At 38.7% G+C, this 22,005-nt stretch overlaps 1 protein-coding gene across 9 annotated transcripts in view; it reads left to right on the top strand.

The window, feature by feature from the left end:
* The window catches only part of myo18aa (myosin XVIIIAa), a 137,025-nt gene that overhangs the window by 20,761 nt on the left and 94,259 nt on the right, over positions 1-22,005 (top strand). For 3 of the 9 annotated variants that reach the window (XM_049468797.1, XM_049468789.1, XM_049468790.1), the window contains exons 1-6: positions 5,973-6,051; positions 12,401-13,312; positions 14,202-14,267; positions 15,441-15,512; positions 17,689-17,754; positions 21,095-21,182. In XM_049468797.1, coding sequence (XP_049324754.1) covers positions 12,419-13,312; positions 14,202-14,267; positions 15,441-15,512; positions 17,689-17,754; positions 21,095-21,182 — 1,186 coding nt within the window. In that variant the 5' untranslated portion in view covers positions 5,973-6,051; positions 12,401-12,418. Of the gene's footprint in view, positions 1-5,971; positions 6,052-10,015; positions 10,297-12,400; positions 13,313-14,201; positions 14,268-15,440; positions 15,513-17,688; positions 17,755-21,094; positions 21,183-22,005 lie in introns of those variants that run through there. The other 6 variants (XM_049468794.1, XM_049468791.1, XM_049468788.1 and 3 more) reach the window with 5 other exon arrangements.

Below are 22,005 nucleotides of genomic sequence, written 5' to 3'. Positions count from 1 at the left end.
ATCTTTAACAGTATTGTGTAAACAAAGATTTTTTAAATTGATGTTTCGTTTCATAATGTCTCTTCATATTTTACTTCTTTATTACAGCAACTTATTCCTGAGTAATTAAAAATACACATTTCTCTTTGAACTCAGTTAAAAAATAGTAATTTTCCCAACGTGCCTGAAATTTTCTGCATTCGCTGTCTATTTTCTGTTTCTTTGGAGTTACCTTGTTCTCACAAAAGCTCAGGAACATTATTAGCATTTTAGATTGGGTTTATTGGGCCAACTTTCATTTTATTTCTAAAAAAAACCTCGCGGGCCGTTTCAAAAAAAGGAAATGGGCGCAAATGGCCTGTGGGCCGTAGTTTGGACACCTCCAGCATGTCTGGTGGTCACTTAATACTCTGTCCTCATTCATTGTCTTGCTAATGTTAAATCAATCAATTCCTCACAGCAATGGTTCAAAATCTATTAGAAGGACTTTCCTATAAAAGCAGGAGAACTCTTTTTTTTAATACATGTGATTGATAAGGAATGAATGAGTAGGTGTCCCAATACTTTTGTACATATAAGAAGCTTGTTTTTGGTTTAAATTGCCTTAATCAATGCATTATAACCAAACTAAATTCTCATCAATTTGTCCTTATCCTATTTAAAGCCATCATTTCTCTTTAGGAGTTTCAGGCCTGAGGTGAATTTGACCCACAGAGCTTCATTATCTTATCTGTTTACTGTTGGAGGACAGAAGAGGGGACATGATGGCACTTGTGCACGAATGTCTCCCTCTAACGGTAATTTGAGGAAAAACAGTGAGATTTTTCAGTTGCAGCCCCCTGGTGGTGACTCCAGTATCAGAAAGGTCACTTGAGTGTAACACAGATTCTGAGACTGATTGATGTCCTCAAACAAATAAAATCAGCCATAAAAAACACCCTTTATTTCATTAATTTGACTGACAATTTTGAGTGATTGGAGTAGCACATAAGAGTTGGTTGGTTTCATAAGGTTTTAGATAGGAGTTTAAACATCATGTGGTTTATATAGTTGATTTTGAGAAGTCCTCAATGACATAGCATTAACATAATGCAACCAGCAATGCTTTTGTACTCAAGCAAACTTTTATATATTTTAAAATTTTATAGATTATTGATAATTATATTATCAATTTATCGTACAATATATTTGAACAACCTCAATAATTGTATTAATCGAGTAATGCCCATACATTTGTCAACAATAATTTATCAACAGTAAAACACTGGTTTTGTTTTTATGCAATGCAGACAGATTTGAACAGAGTAATTTTTTCTGTTTCCTTAAACCGCACTGAGACACTTTATCTTGTACTGCTCTTAATTCACATTATCATGCTGCTATAGCAAAACTTTCTGCTGCTTTCCTACTGTGTATATATCTTTATCTATTTTGTTCTATACTATTTTTATTGTGTTCTTTTATTTTGTTATATATTCTATCTATATTTATCTATTTTAACAACAGCTCTTGGGTGTAAACTATTTTGTTCCTCCTCATGTATGACATGTGATGTGAATGACGATAAAATCTCCTTAAATCCTTATGTTTTTCCAGAACCTAAGGATTTAAGCCAGAACGTCGGCTTTTATATACTTTAAGAGTAGATTTAATATTAAGGATATTTAAAAAAACGTTTTTTATTGCAAATCAAATGGATAAATATTCTTAATATTCAAAAGTTTATTACTTGTATGTTTATTACTATGTAATTGTATTTTTATGCTGTCATCTTAAATTAACAATATTGTCGTTTATCACAATTATTTCTGGGACAATATATTCTCCACACAAGAATAATTATTGTGACAGGCCTGGATACAGGTATAGATAGGATTACAACTACAGTATTTGGGTTCCCCCAACCAGCCAAACCCTGCCCCCTCTGGTGCACTGGAGAGCGGCAGAGTTGTGGTTGAGTGGAGTTGAGGGGATGGTGGTGGGGGTAACAGCCATGGTGCTGTTTGGCTGTTATTTTTAGCCCCCCTCCTGTAAGCAGCGGCAGCTGTTTTTTTACCCCCCTCCCTCCTGCTTGTGCCTTCAGTATCAGGCATTACTTCACCCCAGTGCTCCCCACAGCAGTGACGTCCTGCCCCCACGTCCCGGCTCCCTTTAGCCTGGAAGACTTCCATAGTGGACTTGGACTGGGATTAATTCACTTGTAGGAATCAAGGATACATCAGACTCACTGTGGGTTACAGGTATTGTTTGACAGGTATATTCATTTTACAGGCTGATGTTTGGGTTTAGGCTGATTTTTGACGGTTTGTGTGTGTGGGGGGTATGTGAGTGTGTGCTGGTGGTCAGGCTAACAATGTTGGAAGAGATAAGACAGCCATGCTTCTTCACTGAGGCCTGTGGCTCTATTTATAGTGGGCCATGAGCTGCTGATGAAAGCTCAGTGTAATAGTAAGCTGTGGAGTTTTTAGGTTTTTAGTGTTTTCTTGTGTTTAGAAAGAGAGATTGTCTGTATATCTCTATTGTCTGTGGACTTGGAGTCAGTTAGGCATCAGTGTTGACTTGCTCTGAGCAATTGGTTTGGTGGTGTTGAGGAAATCAGCTGTGTCAACAAGGCGCCATTACGCTTTGGCACGTTTGATTGATTGGAGTAGCAGGTAAGTGTTTGGGTTGGTTTATATAGAAGTTCACTAATCAACATTTCTTAGAAATCCACCACAAACATCATGGTTGTGGCCGAAATGGATAATTATTTACATTTTATGGACGTTATTGAGTATGTTGGCCATTTTTCAGAGTGTTTAAATGGTAAAATGGAATTTGAATGTGATTTTGAGTGCTATACTATGGTCCAAGGTGGCCTAACATGCATACAAAGTATAGTATTATCCCAAAGTAAACCTTATTTAACAGGTTTGTATTTTAAACAGTATTTAAAACGGTACCTATTGGCTTCATGCTTAATGCCAGGTGTAGGCTAGAGGGGTATAAATCAGTATAAAGCAGCGGAATTGTGTACTCTGGAATGATGGAGCTCCATTCAATACTTTTGGGATGAGTTAGGAAGTTAGGATGAGTCTCCAAAATCTTCCCCTGTCATTAGAAACAGTTACTCCAACAAAAGCAGTATACACTCTCTTTAAAATAAAAAAATAAAATGACTGAACTTCTAATTTATCTCCTATGTTTAGTTCATGAATTCTTCTCTCTGTGTGGTTTTCATTTAGAGAAGCTAAAGTAATTAAAGCAATGACCTCATAAATTCATAAATAAAAATTCTGAAAAAAAATAAGAGACCACTTCAGTTTCTGAATCAGTTTCTCTGATTTTGCTATTTACAGGTATTTGTTTGAGTAAAATGAACATTGTTGTTTTATTCTATAAACTACAGACAATATTTCTTCCAAATTCCAAATAAAAATATTGTCATTGAGAGCATTTATTTGCAGAAAATGAGAAATGGCTGAAATAACAAAAAGGATGCAGAGCTTTCAGACCTCAAATAATGCAAAGAAAACAACAAGTTCATATTCATAAAGTTTTAAGAGTTCAGAAATAAATATTTGGTGGAATAACCTGGTTTTTAATCACAGTTTTCATGCATCTTGGCATCATGTTCTCCTCCACCAGTCTTACTCACTGCTTTTGGATAACTTTATACTGCTTTACTCCTGGTGCAAAAATTTAAGCAGTTCAGTTTGGTGGTTTGTGATCATTCATCTTCCTCTTGATTATATTCCAGAGGTTTTTAATTCTTTTTAATTAAAGAAACCTATAATTTTAAGTGGCCTCTTTTTTTCAGAACTGTGTTTAATGTTACTGTGTTCACATTATATAGGAGTATGGGTGATGGAGCTCCATGTAGTAGCTTTGGAATGAGTTGGAGTCGCAGAATTGACCATTCAACATAAGTTTTTTTGCAGGTTTTCATTTACTTTTGCCACTTTTTTCACCACAGCTGCATTTACATAGGGCACCTCACTTCATGATTCCATGTTAGTTGCGATTTGATTGCATCATCAAAAACACGATTGCATTCACTTATTTAGAATTGCATAATTTTCTGCGCAGCTCTTTTTATTGTGCATCCCTCGCTTTTACTCCAGGTTTATTATTTGTTTGTCTAAACACATTCAAACAGGTTGAGTCAGATTTGAATGATCCTCATGCTGCACTGATTCATTCTGCTTTTATTTCTTCTCCTCTGTTCTGCTCCCCCCAGCTGATCATTTCACCCCCCCGCCCGGCCGATTCATACTGAAGACCTGCCCGCTGTGATCCTCCCACCTCACACCCCTCCTCCACCTCCTTACTCTCCTCTCCTCTCTTCTCTCCTCATTCATTCTCTCTCTCTCTCTCACTCTCTCTCTCTCCTCCGCTGCTCTCTGCTCCTCTCGTCCTGCTCGGCCCATGACCGCAGGTCTGCCTCCATGGCTTTCTCATCACGCTTTTCATTCTGGGAAAAAAAGGGAAGTGGAATTTCATCTGTGCTCTTTGATTTTTCTGTCTGTGTGTTTATGTTCATTGACTGCATGCAGATTTTACTCTGAAATGTGGGGAATTTGGTTGTTTTTGCCCTTTTTTGATATTTTAGTTGTGCATTGTTTCCTTAAAAAAGCTTGAACTTTTAGTTATTCTATATTTATCTAATTACAAAAAGCTGTACACACACTGCCAATTCATACTGGACTAAAACACTGCATATTTTTTAATTTTACCCTATAAAAGCTACACAAACTGCACTGCAAATTCATTCTGAATATAAATCACAACAAATTTACTACTCTTATTTCTAAAGACTAAACAGATTGCATTGAAGCCTCATATTGGAATTAATTAAATCACTCCACAATTATCCTTATTTTGTAAAAACTGCACAAACTGCATTGCAAATTCATACTGGTTTATAACCACTCCACAATTGTTCTCTCTCTGTAAAAACTGCACAACAAATTCATACTGGACTAAAAATACTCCACAGTTGTACTCTACATACATTGCAAAAAAACTACACAAACTGCAGCGAAGATTCATACCGGATACAAAGCACTCCACACTTTTTAATATTGCACTATAAATACTACAACAACTGCAGATTTATACTGGATTAAAATCACTCTGCAATATATTTTTCACAAATCTGAATACAATTCAGATTCATACTGGAAAGAATTAAATCACTCAACAATTATCCTTACTTTGTAAAAACTGCACAGACTGCACTTGCAAATTCATACTGGTTTATAACAACTACACAAGGATTCTTAATCTGTAAAAACCGAACACACAACAAATTCATACTGGACTAAAAGTAGTTATACATTGCAAAAACTACACAAACTGCAGCACAGATTCATACTGGGAAAAAACACTCCACAGCCTTTAATATTACACTATAAAAAATACAACAACTGCAGATTCATACTGTAAAAAATGTACTTTTTACTTTTACACTGTTCAAACTGCACAAGCTGAGTTTTTTTAAAAGTTTACAGTTTTTATAGTTAGAGATTAAACTGGGATAAATAATCCTGTAATTTCTGTAATTGAAATACATAGTATTTCAATTACATAGAAATGCATAGTATGTACATAGTAACTGACTGTATGTTACAGAGAGGTCAGTTTGAGCAGTACTGTTGTTTTAAATCCTCCACCATCACTCTTCATTTTTGAGGTTGGAGGCTGAGGCCCTCAGCTGATTGGCTGAGAGTGTGTTTAAGCTGTGGTTCACCTGATGAGAATGTTCCTGCGGATTATGGGAGATGTGGTCAGGCTAGACCTGTCAGAGCTGTGATTTCATCCAGATCCAATCCAGTTTATCTCTGAGCGGCCGGCGTCTGAGCTGTGAGATTACTGACAAAAAAAAATCCAGTTATATTTATAGTGTGAGCTCTGTATCATCTCGTTCTTTCAGACAGCTGCAGTGTACTGAGTTCTTCTAAAGGTTTAACCCCTAGATGTCTGTGATATAAGTGGTCCTGGTCCTGGGTTTAACCTCCAAACTGCTTTTATTTATTTACCTGCCTCCAATAGGTTAAAGATGAAAACCCACCAGGTTCCAAAGGCTCTAATGTAAGTGCTGAAGCAGATTCCCTCCCTTTAATCGTATTTTCCTTATTCCAGTGCTGATTTTCCAGCTTAATGCAGGATCTGAATATAGAGATCACAGACTTCAGATAGCTGGCTGTTTTTATTGGGTTAAATCTTGATACTGTAACTCATCTGTAATCTATTTTTTTACTCTAGAGATAGACATTAGTCTGTATTTAACCCTGGTGGATTTAAATCTCTGGATATTTACAGTAACACTGTTGTACTGGATAAAGAACATGTAAAGTTTCAGTTAGATTCATACTGGTTAAAAGCACATCTTAGTTATTACTGCTACAGTAAAAAAATAATAATAATCAGACTGTAAAGCTACACATACGTACTACAGATTCATACCGGATACAATTAAATTCACTATTTTTACTATCAGACTTTTTTTTAATACAAACACGGGAAAAAGTACAAGAACTGCAAATTTAACTTAACAAGTAATACTACCAGAAATAACCAGAGATTGTAATCCAATAGTCCCTACATAGTAATTAATGTCAGAATGTAAAATTGGATGTTGCGGATTACAGATTCATACTGGATTAAAATCACTTCACAAGCAGTTAAAAACTGTTAAATCTACACACATTGCAGATTTATGTTGGATTAATATCACTCCCCAATTATTACAATCACACTTAAAAAATGAACACATTGTCAATTCATACTGGATTAAATTCACTTAACAGTTATTACTACCAGTAATAACCATGCAAATATATATATATTCTGGATTCATACTGGTTTAAACACTTTACAGTTGTTGCTGACAGCTTGGCGAAAGCACACACACTACATATTCACACAAAAATATATTTGTTCCACAATTATTACTCAAACTTTAAAAGTACACAGTGTAGAGATTCATACTAGACTTCACAATTATTAAATTCAAACTGTTACAATATACAACATTCATACTGGGTTAAAACTTTTAACAGTTATTATTACCAAACTTTGGATGTGCAACAAATTGTAGATTCATACTGGATTGCACATAAAGTATCTGACTGTAAAAGCCGAACACACTACCGATTCATACTGGATTAAAAACCTTGAACAGTTATCATTACTAGACTTTAGATTTGCCACCAACTGTAGATTCAGTTATCACTGTCAGAATTTTGAATTCTTACTGTATCTATAGAAATCAAACTTATACAGATTCGTACTGGATGAATATCACTTTGCAATGATTAGTATAATTAGAATGGATTGAGATCACAGTTATTGTTAGGTAAGAATATAATCTATAGAATCTCACCAAGTAAACCTTATAATTTTGCTCAGTTAATTCAGTGCGGGTTTTGTTGATCTGAGAGCAGAGAACTGAGAGATGAGAACTAAATCACATTGTCTATGATGTGTATAGTTTTATGGTTATGATAACACTGTGTGATAATACAGCAGGACACGGCGGAGGTCAGTGTGTGTGAGTGATGGGTGGAATGTCAAATGAAGCGATTAGCTGCTCCTCCTCTCTCTCTCTCTCTACAGGCCAGGTGCTGGCTGCCTGCCTGCTTTGCATTCTCTGTAATTGTCAGGTTTAGCAGAGGACGGGTTTTCCACTCGTCTGAGGAGAAGTGATTTGAGTGCTGTAGTGAAAGCAGGAGTGAAGGAGTAGGATAAACTGTGGAAAAGCCTTCAGTTTAATTCTTTATTTCTTCATTTTGTTTCTGGATAAAAAGAGTAAAAGCAGAAAAACAGATTTGTTCTTGGCAGGCGAAGTGATCCCAGTCAAAGCTCCTAATGATTACCTGTACGTCTCAGGGAAAACAGTTTAATCCACTTGGGGAGAGAGAGGAAGACAAAGACATTTCCAATCTGAGAGATCAAAAGTTCAGAGGGATGATTTGCTTCTAATCTGTTCAATCAAACACTTACTGTATAAAGTTATAGTGAAAATTCCTAGACATCCAAGACATTCATAGAAAGTGTTACCAAAATAATGAAGTTATAGTAAAGACAATTCCTAGACATCCGTGATATTCATGGAAAGTGTTACCAAAATAATAAAGTTATAGTAAAGAAAATTCCTAGACATCCATGATATTCATAGAAAGTGTTACCAAAATAATGAAATTATAGTGAAAATTCCTAGACATTTATGACATTCATAGAAAATGTTGCCAAAATAATGAAGACGTGGACACATTAAGACATTGGATAAAATGTCCTATAATTTTTTTTGGTAACACTTTACTTGGATGGTCCATTTTATGGCCTTGTTGATGCTCAACTGACATTCAACAAACACTGAATTGAATGTCCATTAAATTGAACTTAACCCTATGTTGAATGTAAATGATTTAAAATAGAACCTAACCCTACACCTAACCCTAACCTTAACCCTTAATCAACCATAAAATCAAACCCTACACCTAACCCTTACCCTAACCTTAACCTAAACTTAAAATCTAACCCTAAACCCAATCCTAAAATATTAAGATAAGCGTTTGGGTTAGAGTTGAATGTTGGGTTATAATCAATAGAGAATCATTTACTTTCACCTTTTAGTTCATTTGCATTTAATAGACATGTAGTTGAATGTTAGTTGAAAGTCAGTTGAGCATCAAAGAGGCCATCAAATGGACCATCCAAGTAAAGTGTTACCTTTTTTTTTTTTTGCATCCATAATGCATTACAGGGCATACATACAATTATAATGATGGTTGTGTTGTGATCTTGTATAGTAGTAAAAATAAAAATACTAAATCACAAGTACTTATAGAGGTACACACAATGCATGATAAAGTACAAACATATTGATTTATAAAGAATAAAGATGTTTCATAATAATAATAATATGTACAGTGTTCTTATGAACAGATATTATGAGGGTTTATAAACCTCTGTATGTAACTTTATAAAGTTACATACTTGTGTTTCTTACAGAAAAGTGTTGCAATTACTATTTATTATGTTTTGTCATACACATTTTTTTTTTACGTGTATTGGAACAACACAAAAAAACAGGGAAAATTAAGCCAATGATGATTTATATGATTTAATGCAAAAATGTAAAAAATGGTCTGGACAAAATTACAGTCCCAAAAATAGGACTGTACAGTAAGTACTTATAGTAAGTTATTATACAAGCGCTTGCCAATTATTGTAAGACATTATGTATTACATATACATATGCCATTGTATTGAAGTGCTACCAGACAGTCTACTGATTTTTGGCTGAAAATCATACACCATTTTGAAAGAGGAAAGCGCATTTTGTGTTCGGAGGAAAGCGCAGCGACCCAACAACTCTGATAATTCAGCTAATAGATATTAGCTAATAATGGCCAATTGTGCTGCTCTCTCGCACTCTGGCTGCTGATGGCGAGCAGCATGATCTGGGAATTGACCCGCAATCTGCTCTGTTCAACAACTCATTTTTTTAGAGATGCAACAAAATGTACATTTTTGTCCGTAACCTAAAAGAAAGTGTTTTTGGAGAGCAGTCAGTCTCATCATGTGTTCCTTCTAATAAGTAACCTGTGAACCACTAAACGTTTCTTTCCTTTGTGTGTATTGGAACAACATGAAAAAAAAATGAAAAAATGAAGCCAAAATTTATATAATTTTAGGCAAAAAATAAAAAAATTATCTGAACCAAATTACAGTCCCAAAAAATAGGACTGTACAGTAATTATACAAGCATATGCCAATTATTGTAAAGCATTATGTATTACATATGCCGTTGCATTGAAGTGTTATAGCAGTCTACTGAACACCAGCAGTCCACCTCAGCAGCTGATGGTGCTGCAGCTGTGGTGCAGGGCTGATTTATTTCAGAGCTGGAGCGCACGTGATCCCACATGCTGGGCGGTGTGCTCCACTGATAGACACATCCAGCCTTCCACCTCCACCAATCACAGCTGCTCTGGGAGTGGGAGGGTCTTTAGGAACGACAGAGGGCAATGAATAGAGAGAGAGAGAGAGAGAGAGAGAGAGAGGGAGCAGAGAAGGAGCAGGTCTGTAGAGGAAAACACAGAAATAGCAGGAGATGAGCATGAACTGAGCAGGTCAAAGCGAATGGAGGGTATATGAGGCAGTCTTGTCAGTGGATGTGTGGACATATGATTCAGCATGGGTTCAGAGATGGAGGCTGGATGGAGGCCCGTGCAGCGCTCCACGAGTACCTCCATCTTCAGCACAGCGCCGGATTCCTCCCCCACCTGGAAGAGGACCAGCACCATCACGGTCAGGATAGATATGAAGGTGTGTGTTCAGATACAATAGGTCTGTCTGATGTTATCTTACTCTTTACTTCTTCTAATCTTCTAAAAGACTCAATTTCTTGCTCTTCCAATCTTTGCTGGTTCCCTGTTTCAGACAGATCTCAGATCATGTGGACTTTTTCTGCTGTGTAAAGAAGTAAATGCAAGGCAACTGTCCAGTTTCCCCTCTGGAAAACTCTGGACAGGGATGTCTCAGGGCTGCGAGCCAACATTTGCACTGCAGTGCACTAAATGATGCTGAGGGTTGTAAACTGTCAAGTTGGCGTCTCACTACCTAATGAGTTTCTCAGTTGTGCAGCAGCAGGACAAGACAAGGAGGTGTGCTGAGTGAATGCATGCGCAAATCACCCTAAGTTGTTGGTTGAGGATGCAAGATTTGTGCGAGGATAACTACACAACATTTTGTACTGGGTACTTTGATATATTTTAGTGTTTGTGGTTGACAGGTTATGAAATAGAAGGTACATGGGTTGGACAATAAAACTGAAACACCTGGTTTTAGACCACAATAATGTATTGTGGTGACGGACAGTTCTGGTGGAAACAGGAGAGTTGAGGTGCACATTGAATTCTGCCGTGATTTGATCAGCCGTGGTTTTATGTTTTTTGGATACAATCCGGGTTAGCACCCAAACATCCCTTTCAGACAGCTTCCTCTTACAGTGTCCACAGTCAATCCTGTTGGATGTGGTTGGTCCTTCTTGGTGGTATGCTGACATTACCCTGGATACCGTGGCTCTTGGTACATCACAAACACTTGCTGTCTTGGTCACAGATGCGCCAGCAAGATGTGCACCAACAATTTGTCCTCTTTTGAACTCTGGTATGTCACCCATAATGTTGTGTGCATTGCAATATTTTGAGCAGAACTGTGCTCTTACCCTGCTAATTGAACCTTCACACTCTGCTCTTACTGCTGCAATGTGCAATTAATGATTAAAGATTGGCCACCAGGCTGCTCCAATTTAGCCGTGAAACCTCCCACACTAAAATGACAGGTGTTTCAGTTTCATTATATTCACTGTATTTCACCAGGAGGAAACCATGATGAGTCTGACTGTTCTCTTAAAACATTTTCTTTTAGGTTACGAACAAAAATTCACTCTAAAAATGTTTTTTGAACAGAGCAAACAAACTCATTGCAGATTCTTCCTTCAATATGAGGATTGCTGCTTAATTTCCAGGTCATGCTACTTGCCATCAGCAGCCAGAGTGCGAGAGAGCACAGTAGACCAAACTCTCTTAAGGGTGGGTTGGTCTGTGGCTTGTGGCATCTCATCTCCTCATCTCTATTAGTCCCCTATCACTGTTAGTGTGATGTTGGTCAACACAGGCATCTGTTAGCTGATGTATCAGAGTTTTGTTGGGTCGCTGCGCTTTCCTCCGAGCGCTTTTTCTTTAAAATGGTGTCTGATTTGCAGCCAGAATAGTAGTATAAGTAATATAATACCCTCAGCTAGTTCTACTGACTCAGTGTTTTGCACTCTCATTGGCTGAAAAATATTCACTGCACTACCTTCTAGTCACAACAACTTTAAGACTACTAGATTGAATTTAAAGCTGCCAAATGTATGAAAGGTCGAGATATCAAACTTGTTTGTCTTGGGCTTGTGAGGAATCTGCAAACATTTAGCCGTCACTTAGCAATAGTTTTGTGCATTTTAGCTTTTCACACATAGCGACAAATCAACTAAGCCAGCACGGAGATTTGCTTCTGACCTGTAACTTTTGCTGGCAATTTCCAAGAAAGTTGGTGTCTGGACAATTTGTCCTAAAATCCTGTAGAAACTAGTTTTAGATATTTTAGGAAAGTGTCAATCCTGGATATTAAACAGCAAAAAAGTGGCTGCCTGAAGTCTGTGATCTCTATTTTTTCTTTTTAAGAACATTTACTCATTTATGTTGTAAAGCATTACAAAACAGAACAGTGAAGGCGATTCTCTAAACCTTGTTAAACGTCTAATTGAACCCCATGCTTCTTACAAGTTGTTCACCTTTGACATTCTCCAGTCATTTAATGGTATCATCTCACTCTCTGTGTGTATATGTACTGTGTGTGTGTGTGTTTGTTTTTGGGTGTGCAGTCAGACAGCGAGGGCAGTATGAGTGGTCAGTCTCAGTCTGTAGTGGATGGAGGTGGTGGAGCTGCCCGTGCTCCTCCCCCAGCCACTCCTAGGGTTGCCAGCCCTCCTGCAGACCAAAGGAGCGTCAGCTCCATCAGCAGCCCCAACCAGAATGGCAGTGAAGTGCCAAGGCCTTTGGTGCGCAGAGTGGTTAGGAGGGCAGGACCAGGGGTGGAGGAGCAACCGCCTCCTGCCCCAGAACCACCAAAACCTGCCCCAGCACCCACATCTGTGCCCAAAACAACCAAAGCCCCTACTCAAGCTACCAGTAAGGAGGATGATATCTCTATGGGTCTCGCCAGTCTCATGGGCCGAGGGAGGACCAAAGAGCATCGCTCTCGCTCTCGAGCTGCAGAGATCCAGAAACCTGCTGAGGAGACCAAGCAGGAGAACCCAACTTCAGCTACAGCTACAGCTCCTCCACCCACTGCCAACCCTCCTAAAACAGACCCCCTGGCTCCACCTGTGAGCTTCCTCCCTTCTCATAAACCAATGTCCCCCACACCACCCACAGGCATCAACCCACCCTCAAAACCAGACCCCTTAGCTCCTCCTGCTGGCTTCATCCCAGCCACCAAGCCAAACCCACTGGCCCCACCCACTGGCTTCATTCCACCTGCAAAACAAGACCCGCTGGCCCCACCTGTTGGTTTCCTTCCAAACCTTAAATCCAATCCTCCAGCACCACCATCCATTTCTGCCCCACCTCCCAAGCCTGACCCTCTCGCACCACCTGCTGGATTTGTTCCTGTTCCCAAACGAGATCCTTTCGCACCAGTAGCAGGGTTCCTCCCCAGGCCCAAAGTGGACCCGCTTGCCCCCCCTGCAGGGTTCATTCCTGCTCAACGGCCCACTGCGGTCCGGAAGCCCGAGGTACGAAAGGCATGGGTTTTGAATGCATGTAAGCCTGGAAAGATGGTGCCCGTTGTGAGGGCAGGAGATCTTAATACGTGTGATGTGTGATGAAAAAGGACTAACACACTCGACTGCTGTGTCATTAACCCAGAGATGTGTGGATACTAACATGACATGTTAGTACGTGTCACCCTACGTGCCATAATGTGAAAAGCTGAGTTTAATATTGAGTATGATTGTTTTTTTCCTCTATATCAGAGACCTGAGATCTGAAGCGCTACATACAACTGCCTAAATCACTGGTTAGATTAGCTATTACTGATGCTAGCTAGCTAGTTAGCTAAGAGGTGCGCCGTTAAGATAGCAATACACCAAAGTCAGAGTGCACCTGGCTCTTGAAGGGAACGGCAAGTGACACGCTGATTGGTTACGCCCAAAACATACCCATGATTAAGTGAGAGAATTTTGTTAGTATTTTTTGCAATATAACATGCTCTAAATCAAGTTGCATGGTGTGCAGTTGATAGCTTTCTTTATAGGGCTCTGTTCATCCCTGCATTTAGCTACTTTAAGTTGCACCCATTGCTGATATAAACCTTTTATTTAAAAATGAATAGTGTCAGCAGGTGCCCCAAATCGTTTGTGCAAATAGTGATATCATTCATACGAATCAGTTAATACTTTTGAATTTATTCAGCTGCTTTAGAAAAGAATCAGAATGTAACTTTGGAAAAACAATACATTTTGTGAATTTTTAATGCTAACTGTAGGCAGTTTTAGCATGAACAAACCTGATTTTTTCTGTGGAAAAGACTGGAAATTTTGCTACATAGTCTGTGTGGAGATATGTTGGTTTATTTTTTTACACTTCCTTATACACACTTGAGTGTGTTGTGTTGATCTGAAGGTAAAGGGAGCTCCTCGACCCTCTGCTGCCCCCGCAGGGAAGCCAAACTCTGCCCCTGCCCAACAGGTGTGTTGCCTGCTGTTGCCCAGCTTGAGTGTGTGTGTGTTTTTGTTTGTTTAAAGAACGTAGAACCCATAGTACATGTGTCTTAGGTGAATGTCATCTTCCTCACATCAGTCAGTCGCAGGAAGATGGAGATGAATTTTAGAAAAAGGATAAAAGGATGGTGCTTTGATACGATTTGAAAAACAAGGACCGAATGAAAGTTTCTTGTTGTTGCTTTGTCTTTTTCTGTCTTTCGTTGTGTAAGAATCAGTCAAGTTACATGTTTATTATAATAATAGTTAAGTTTAGTCATAACAAATCCCAGTTTACTCTTGATCTTGGTTGGGTTATTGATCACAGGGTAGTAGATTCAATGGCTACGTCCACTAAGCCTACCCTCCTAATGCTCCCCAGGCCTATATGCAGATATATTTATAATTTTGTGTTTTTTGCTTCACTATTTTTTAAATTATGCAAGACTTGCAATGTGTTTCCTGCTCCTAGGGTCCCCACACAGAAATGTATTTCGAGTGTAGTTTGAGGCACCACTATAGGACATGCTTTGCACATGCATTTCTGGACAAGCTGAAAAAACTGAACAGAACTGTCACTAAAAGTGGGATAGAGATAATGTTATAGGATTTTACACTAATATAACTATATTGTGCAGTTCTTGTAATTGGTATCCTCTCCACTTCACCAAAGTAACATAGTGCAGTGATCAGCATAGCATGCCCAGAGTAGCATCAGTCTCTAAAAATGCGTTAAAATGCGTCATAAAGTTGTTTTAAGTTCTCGAAGTGAGAAATAGAAATCTGGACCAGCTGGCAAATCCCAGCTGACTAAATTAAGGTTCGCGTGGTTCGTGGCTAATGCTAATGCTGCTCCAGCAGTGCTAGCTGGGGTTAACGGGGCAATAGCGGTTAAACTGAACTAAACTGAAACTCCTGTATAATGCTGTACTTCAGAAGAGTGGCTTTACTGCTCCTTAATACCTAACTGGTAGAATTCATTCATAAGATGCACTGGATTATAAGGCGCACTGACAATTTTTGGAAAATTTAAAGAGTTTTTAGTGCAAAAAATTTGGTAAATGCTCAAGACTGTCCTCAGTTGTGTCCGTCAATCTGTTTGTGCCTCCCTGTCCTCTCCTACGTGTGCGTCACTCTCCTCCCTCACTGGGTTTATCTCCAGGGATCCGTACTGAACCCAACTGAGGAGGACCACAAGCGTCTGGAGCAGATCCTCACTGTGGAGAAACTCACTGTAACTTTCTTTCTTTTTATCTGCGCTGCCTTTATTCCTGCTCCTCCTCAGCTTGCCCGGCTGTTCGCCAGCCTCTCAGCTTCACTGCTATGGCTATGAGCCTGAGCGACAGGTGGTCCTTCTCCACCAGCCGAGCCCCTCCTTCTCCACTGATCTCAGAACCCAGAGATAGCACAGAGCACTTTTATTTGATTGCAGACAGTCAGATAATAATAATGAGCATGGTATGCACACAATATGATTGATTTATTAGTTACCTAAATAAAGATAAGGGGCTCTGAGAAGTCTAGCGGCCTAAGCGCTGCCACTATGATCAGAAGATCGCTGATTTGAATCCCGGTCATGTAGCTTGCCATCATCTGTCGGAGCCCTGAGAGAGCACAATTGGCCATGCTCTCTTTGGGTGGGTAGAGTATAAATGGCACTCTCTCCCCACATCACTCCAAAAGGTGATGTTGATCAGCATAAGGCATCTGTGAGCTGATGTGTTGGAACCTATACCTGCTTTGAGATCAACTGTTCTGCAATTGGGTTCAATAACCCTCTGGGCTGGGAGAGCTATTAGTCTGTAACACTCCATCCCATTACACTACATTTGGCAAAACAGATTTTTTTGGCTTGGAAACTATCTGGCCCGCCGTCAAACTTGATTGCCGACTCCTGATATAAAAGCTAATATCAGACAGGAGCAGAGTGGAGAAGGACTCTGACGTCTGTAGACTGAAATAATTGGTTCTCCATATGCTGTAGTGTTTAGTGTGACGTCTGTGAGCAGTGGAATCCGCTCCTCATACCTGCAGTTTTTCAGTCGTTTGAGGAATATTTTCCCTGGCTGGATTATTCCTGTACTTTCCCGTTTTCCACTTACTGTCTGTCTGTCCTGCCATTGATTCCACCCCCTCCCTCCTCCCTCAGTTAAAGCTCGAGTATCAGTCTTCCCCTCGTTTGCCAGCTGCTTGAAGACTTCTGAGTTTGTGTTGATGAATGATGAGGAGGACCTGAGTGAGACCTCTTCTCTGAGGGTCTCAGTGCTGCTGGTTTTACTGGGTTGTGTGTTATTCATTCTGGACCCTCAGAAGAAGCCTTGGTGTCCTCAGTTCACTCTTACTGTTTTCAAGTCACTATCAATGACCTGCGCAACACCTTCCTTTACCTGCTGCTACAGTGTGTGTGTGTGTGTGTGTAGTGTGTTCTGATTTGTTTATATATTTGTTTTATCTATCATCTTACAATTAAGTAAAATAGCCTAAATTTTGTCAAGATATTCGGTTTAAAATGATTGATTATACCACAGTTAGTTCCGACCCTGCAATGTCATTGGCTGGAAGATGTTTTATGAGTGCCGTTATCAGCCGGTAATGCACTGAAACCGAAGCTCTCCATGTATTATTCCGCCACATACAGGTAACCTAGCAACGATGCAGCACTTACAAGCCAAACAGCGCACCTACAAACAGAGCAGCAATGGAACTATTTTAACTCGCAGAGTATTTATAATAAAACAGATCCTATTTTCTCATCCTCTTTAACTCAAAGTCTTTAAATAAACAGTGACAAAGAAACTGTGGTATAATCTCGATAATACACTCAATGTTTGTGGCACGAACCTCGAATGTTTTATTTCTTAATTGAACATTGAACATTTTTAATATCCCAGCAGACAAACCAACAAAGGACAATTAATATACTTCAGCAGTGCTTTTCTAATGATACATTAACCTAAGCAGAGCTATTTTAATTATAAATTAAGCTCAGATAAGTTTATTCAGAGAAAAGCAGCCAGTTATTTGGTAAACAAATAAATACTAAGGTTTGCAAAGACTTTCTTTCTCTCTTTCTTACTTTATTTTTTCTTTTTCCATCTCTTTGCCTGCAGTGTTGCCTGTAATTATGTTTTTGCCTCCGCAGTGCTGTAAGAGCTGCTACCCTGCGCTGTATTCTGTCGAGACCCTTGGTGGCTTATTCTCTCAAGACCCTCGGTGCCTTAATTTGTTGACCAATCCAGTATCTTAATTTGCCTGCTTTGCTGTGACCTCGTAACCTTCACTAACACAGACTTCACTGTGCTCCGTTTCTTACTGTGTTCTGTGTGTGTGTGTGTGTGTGTTTGTATATAGTGACCTTCTTCATCCTTCTTTTTTCCGCCCATCTCTTAAACCCCCTTTTTCCCCCTCAGGCCAAAGCAGAGGAGGACCCCGTGGCTGTCCTGCAGGCTGCCCACGCAGCTGCCCGTCTACCCAAGGTGTGATCAGAGCTCTGAGTGCCGGCAGTGCCGCTAGTGCCATTAGCCTGTAGTAGTGTTGATTCAGATGGTTAGATGGAGTGTTGGGACAGACAGGCCTGTGCTGGATCAGCAGCTGAATACTGAGAGCACGGCTTCAATCAAACAAACACGTGTAGATCAACCACCTGCTGCCGCAGCTCATCAATTATAAATCCTGAGGAAGATGTGCCTCAGTATCTCTCAGTGTCTCTCAGTGTTCTGCTGCTGTGTGTGTGCTGTGTGTGCTGGAAGTGATAGTGTGTTTGTTTGGCTCTGGAAATATTGTATTTATTTATTTAGGTGTGAGAATCAAACTCTTAAAACAAAGCTGCTTCAGGTAATTTAATCAATCAATCAATCAATCAATCAATCAATCAATTAACCTTTATTTTCACTCAGTAATACAATGAGGGCAACCCTCATTTACAATGCAGCCAAGCATGCACAACTTAAAGGGACTGAAAAATAAATTTATATTAAAATTAAAATCAAGTATTTAATAAAAAAGTTAAAATACAGAACTTTATAATCAAAACAAGAAAAATTAAATGGTAAAAGCATTAGAAAACAATATAAGATTTAATTAAGAGAAAATAAAATTATTCTAAATAATATTATTAAAGGGACAGGCTGAAATGTAAAGCAATAAAATGTAAATAAAGAAAACAATAACACTAATGTGTTAAAAAAACATAAATGATGGAAATGAATTCAGAAAAGTAAAACAGAAAATAGAATAAAAAAGGACAAAATGAATAAAATAATGACGTGAAATAAATAAAAATGGTAAAGAAAGTAAAGAAGCTTTGTTTAATTGTTTACACTCTTATTATTACCATAGGAGTTCATAAGACACATTTAAAGGCCAATAAATCTATAGTTCTAATACATGTCAATTTCATAACACATTTAATAAGAAGAGTTTACAAAATTAATCTAATGAAGCTGCTAAAATGATTGTTAAAATGTTGGAAGGAAGACAAATGAACTGCTTAACCTTTTTTATAGGAAACCTACAAATATATTACAAATACAGCTTTAAGCCTCATAATGACCTTTTTTATATAAAATCTTGTGTCATGGTGCGAACACTTGCTTAAGCTATTCACAAATGATGCATATTAAATTATTGCTTTATAAATGCATTATTCAGTGTTAATACATATGTTATAAAGCATTTGTGTAAGTTACAAATTCCAAATAAAGTGTTACCAAATAAGCAAGTCATTTTTCGCTATAAATAATTCAGTCTTTTCAAAATCCAGAAAGTGCTTTTTGTACGAATTTTTTGGTTGCCAAATATTGGATGCATCCTTACTTCTTTTTCGATGGCATCCCTCAAAAAAATAAAATAAAAAGACATTTAAAGCAGCTGTCTAAGATTTATTCTATGTAAATATCTAGAAAAAATAAATCATAGAAAATATTGCTATAATTATATTTTTGCCTATGAGTTTGCATGAGTTTGCTGTGCTGTGCTGTGTTGTGTAGATCTGTGTAGATTCATCCCTCTGCGTTTCTGTGGTCAACTGGCTCTCTCTGCTGGCCAGTCACGCTCACTTTAGCACAGAGATATCAGATCATGATTGTGTATCTCAGGGCTACAGGTCGAACTTCACCACCAAAAACTGGTCTTTTTTTTATATATCTGTAACCCAAACTCTGACATACTCATTATAACAGACCTATCAGCTGCTAAAACCATATACAGCGAGGCAGCCATCACCTCCATCTGCTTTCTCTTTCTTCCTCTAAGCCTTTCTGGAGTGTAGAGTTACCAGAAAAACCAGGACCAGCGCCTACTCTCTCTCCTCTCAGCTCTTTCCATTGTTCTCCTCCTCCCAGCTCTACTTTATAGCTTCATTATGACCTTGACTTTTTCAGCAAATGATGTCTGCAGAGCTAATATGCTGAAATGTTGAACTGTAACACTGTGAATAAGTGATTGTATGAATGAGTGAATAGCTGCAGCCTCTTTCTTCAGATTTCTACACACCTTCAGATCTCCATCGTCATGGTACCTGGCCTGAAACCTGCTTTGGGTCAAGGTTAAAGGAGAACTCCAGTGTAAAATGGACTTTTAGTGTAGTAAAACATGATAAAATGTAATTACCTTTGATGAATAGCACACCTCCGTTCTCCCACAGCGTTCAGAGATCCAGAAGTTTTAACAGTTTGTTCGAACACCCTTCAGACTGGGTGACACAGGGCAAAATTTGCCTGGATAAATCACTTTTTCCACCGTTATCCAGCTCAAAGTAGCTCCACACCTCCTTGCTAGAATCCGGAGAGCCCTGACATTTAAAACAAGGCATTAATAACTTAAAAAATGCACAAGAAGCTTATTAAAAACCACGGTTTACATACAGTACTATAACCCTAGCTTCAGCTCTGAGCGCCGCCATCACTGAACTAAAAATAACATATATATATATATATATATATATATATATATATATACATAGACTCCGCATAGCCTGCCTCCTGGTGCTGGCTGCTACGCTATGCGGAGTCTATGTATATATATATATATATATGATGGCGGCGCTCAGAGCTGAAGCTCTAGCGTTATAGTACTGTATGTAAACCGTGTTTTTTTAAGTTATTAAAGCCTCGTTTTAAATAACAGGGCTCTCCAGATTCTAGCACGGAGATGTGGAGCTACTTTGAGCTGGATAATGGTGGAAAAAGCGATTTATCAAGGCAAATTATGCCCATGTCACCCACTCTGAAGAGTGTTTGGACAAACTGTTAAAATCTCTGGATCTCTGAACGCTGTGGGAGAATGGAGGTGTGCTGTTCATCAAAAGTAAGTACTTTTTATCATGTTTTACTACACCATAAAGTCCATTTTATTCCAAAGGAGTTCTCATTTAAAGCACATGGATCTCAAGAAAGAAGCATTGTAATCCAGAATACACCCAATATTACTGAAGCGTTAAAAGCGTTAAAAAAACTCTTTTACTAAAAGAGGAAGTGGAACAGAGGAAGTGTCAAACTGCAGAAGTGGACGGCGGGTTTCACTTCACCTCCTTCAGTCATGTGTCCACCATTTTTAACTGTGTATTTGTGTAGGTGTGTTTGTGTGTGTGTGTGTGTGTGGACACACCATGTGTTCCACTGAGGCTCAGAGAATAAGAGAGATTCTTCATTAGTGGTTGAGGGACCAACCAAACCTGCGATACCTTGGGCCCCAGAGATTGCTGCTTTGTGGTATAGAAGAGTGAGTGGTGTGGTCATGGTGAGTGAGGTGTTTCTAGTCGTATCGCTGCGTTCTGTACTGATCACTCTTCTCCAATCTCCTCTCTTTCTCCTGCAGGTGAAGACCGAGGAGCAGATAGCTGCAGAGAGAGCCTGGTACGGCACAGAGAAAGTATGGCTGGTTCACAAAGACGGCTTCTCTTTAGGTCAGTGGGCTTCTATGCATTGCCACAATCACATGAATCTTACAGTTTCGTTAAATAAGATCAAATAATATCAAAATCAGAGATTTTCCTGTGTTTTATGTGGCTACAAAACCATGAAATTCAGAATTAGTACAGTATATCTGTCTTTAACACACTAAGCTAAGTACTGATGATAAAAAAAAAAACTGAAATAATTAAGTCTAGTCTGAATTTCATGTCTATTTTAAGTCTATTTATCTAGTGTTAAATAACAGACTAACCACTAACAGCCATCGGCCGTACAGGCTGATAACTTTATCTAAAATGATAAATGCTAACAGCACAGCACATACAGATAACTTTAGCTAAAAGTAAACAGTACAAAATGTTTTAGTCCTCCACCTTATCCAATCCCCTAATCTAAACCTGATGATCTGAGATGGTGATTTGAGGTGATTTAATTGGGATGAGCTGGAGCGTCACAGCGTGAAGGAAAAGCAGCAACTATTGTTCAGCACCTCCAGGAACTCCTTCCTTCTTCAAGACGTTGAGAAAACTATTCGAGGTGACTCTCCCTCATGAAGAGACTAAGATTAAAATACCAAGATTGTGCAGATCTGTGTTCAAAGATAAATGTGCTGCTTAGAAAAATCTAAAGTATAAAACATATTCTGGTTTGTTTAACACAGAATAATTCCACTTCCTGTTCCTGTATAGCGTTAATATAATCTTTATTAAATATTCAATTTACAGTGTAAAAAAAGAAATAAATTGAGAACACACTGAATGAAAAGATATGTGTCCAGACTTTTGACTGGTGCTGTAAAATGTGCCTGAACTTGAC

This window comes from Astyanax mexicanus, chromosome 20 (assembly GCF_023375975.1).
Source record: "Astyanax mexicanus isolate ESR-SI-001 chromosome 20, AstMex3_surface, whole genome shotgun sequence".
Taxonomy (NCBI): domain Eukaryota; kingdom Metazoa; phylum Chordata; class Actinopteri; order Characiformes; family Acestrorhamphidae; genus Astyanax; species Astyanax mexicanus.
The sequence above is the reverse complement of the archived record's forward strand: the minus strand, read 5'-3'. Positions and strand labels throughout refer to the sequence as shown.